At 50.4% G+C, this 883-nt stretch overlaps 1 protein-coding gene across 1 annotated transcript in view; it reads left to right on the forward strand.

Annotated features, from left to right (window-relative positions):
• zfpm1 (zinc finger protein, FOG family member 1) overlaps positions 1-883 on the forward strand; it is a 49,844-nt gene that overhangs the window by 36,534 nt on the left and 12,427 nt on the right. Inside the window, exon 4 of the mRNA XM_008311408.3 lies at positions 462-610. Coding sequence (XP_008309630.1) covers positions 462-610 — 149 coding nt within the window. The remainder of the gene's footprint in view (positions 1-461; positions 611-883) is intronic.

Here is an 883-nt window from a genome sequence, read left to right on the forward strand (position 1 = left end):
GAAAAAAGATGAATCCAGATTCTGAGGATCTGGATTCAGGTTTAGACCATAGACCTGAATGAAAGACTTTGGGGGAAAAAGGACAATAAATCAGGACAGAAGTAGTAGTGGGCGACAGTGCCCCCTAGTGGCACAGATCCTTGTTGACCTTTGATTGATGGTCCAAGTATTTACTGGTCCTCACTGTTTGTTCTCACGGCTGACGTCAGGCTGGTTCTGACTGGAACTGCTGAATATTCACACCCACGCATCTTTACACCAGGAAGTAGAACCTGACAGACAGGGGGCAGTGTTGCTGCAGTAGGGAACACCATCAGGTGTCCTTGAAGTTTATATGTTTTTTTTATCTCACTCTGGAGGAAACTTCAGGTCCTGGGTTCATTTTTCAGGGTTCTGACAGGTGAAAGTGTGGTTGATGACCCTGACCTCTGACCTCTGACCTCTGACCTCCTCTTCCTCAGACGAGCTGCAGATTGATGGAGACCACGACGACGTCAACAGGAGGGTGGTGGCCCTCAGACGGCTTCGCCCAGAAACCACATGGGGCCCTTATCCTGGAACCGTCCAATCAGGGAGCAGCACGGAGGAGCAGGAGGAGCAGGAGGAGCAGGTAGGAGAGTCGTGAACACCTCCTCTCTGCACCACGGTTTTCATCTGCAGGACCAAAGTGACATCGCCCCCCCCCTCTGATCCACAGTGAAAATCCTTTCCAAACTTTCCTCCCTTCCTGGTCTCTCCTCCTCTCCTCTCCCTCCCGTCTCCTTCTCTCCTATCTTCTCCTCCTGGCGCCATCCTCCTGGAGAACAAACCTCTGATTGATTCCTGTGTGATAGTCTCTTATTTCTAAGATTTCATTTATTATCAGCCCAGTGTGTGTGTGTGT

Source organism: Cynoglossus semilaevis, chromosome 6 (genome assembly GCF_000523025.1).
Source record: "Cynoglossus semilaevis isolate Cse_v1.0 chromosome 6, Cse_v1.0, whole genome shotgun sequence".
NCBI classification, from domain to species: Eukaryota; Metazoa; Chordata; class Actinopteri; order Pleuronectiformes; family Cynoglossidae; genus Cynoglossus; species Cynoglossus semilaevis.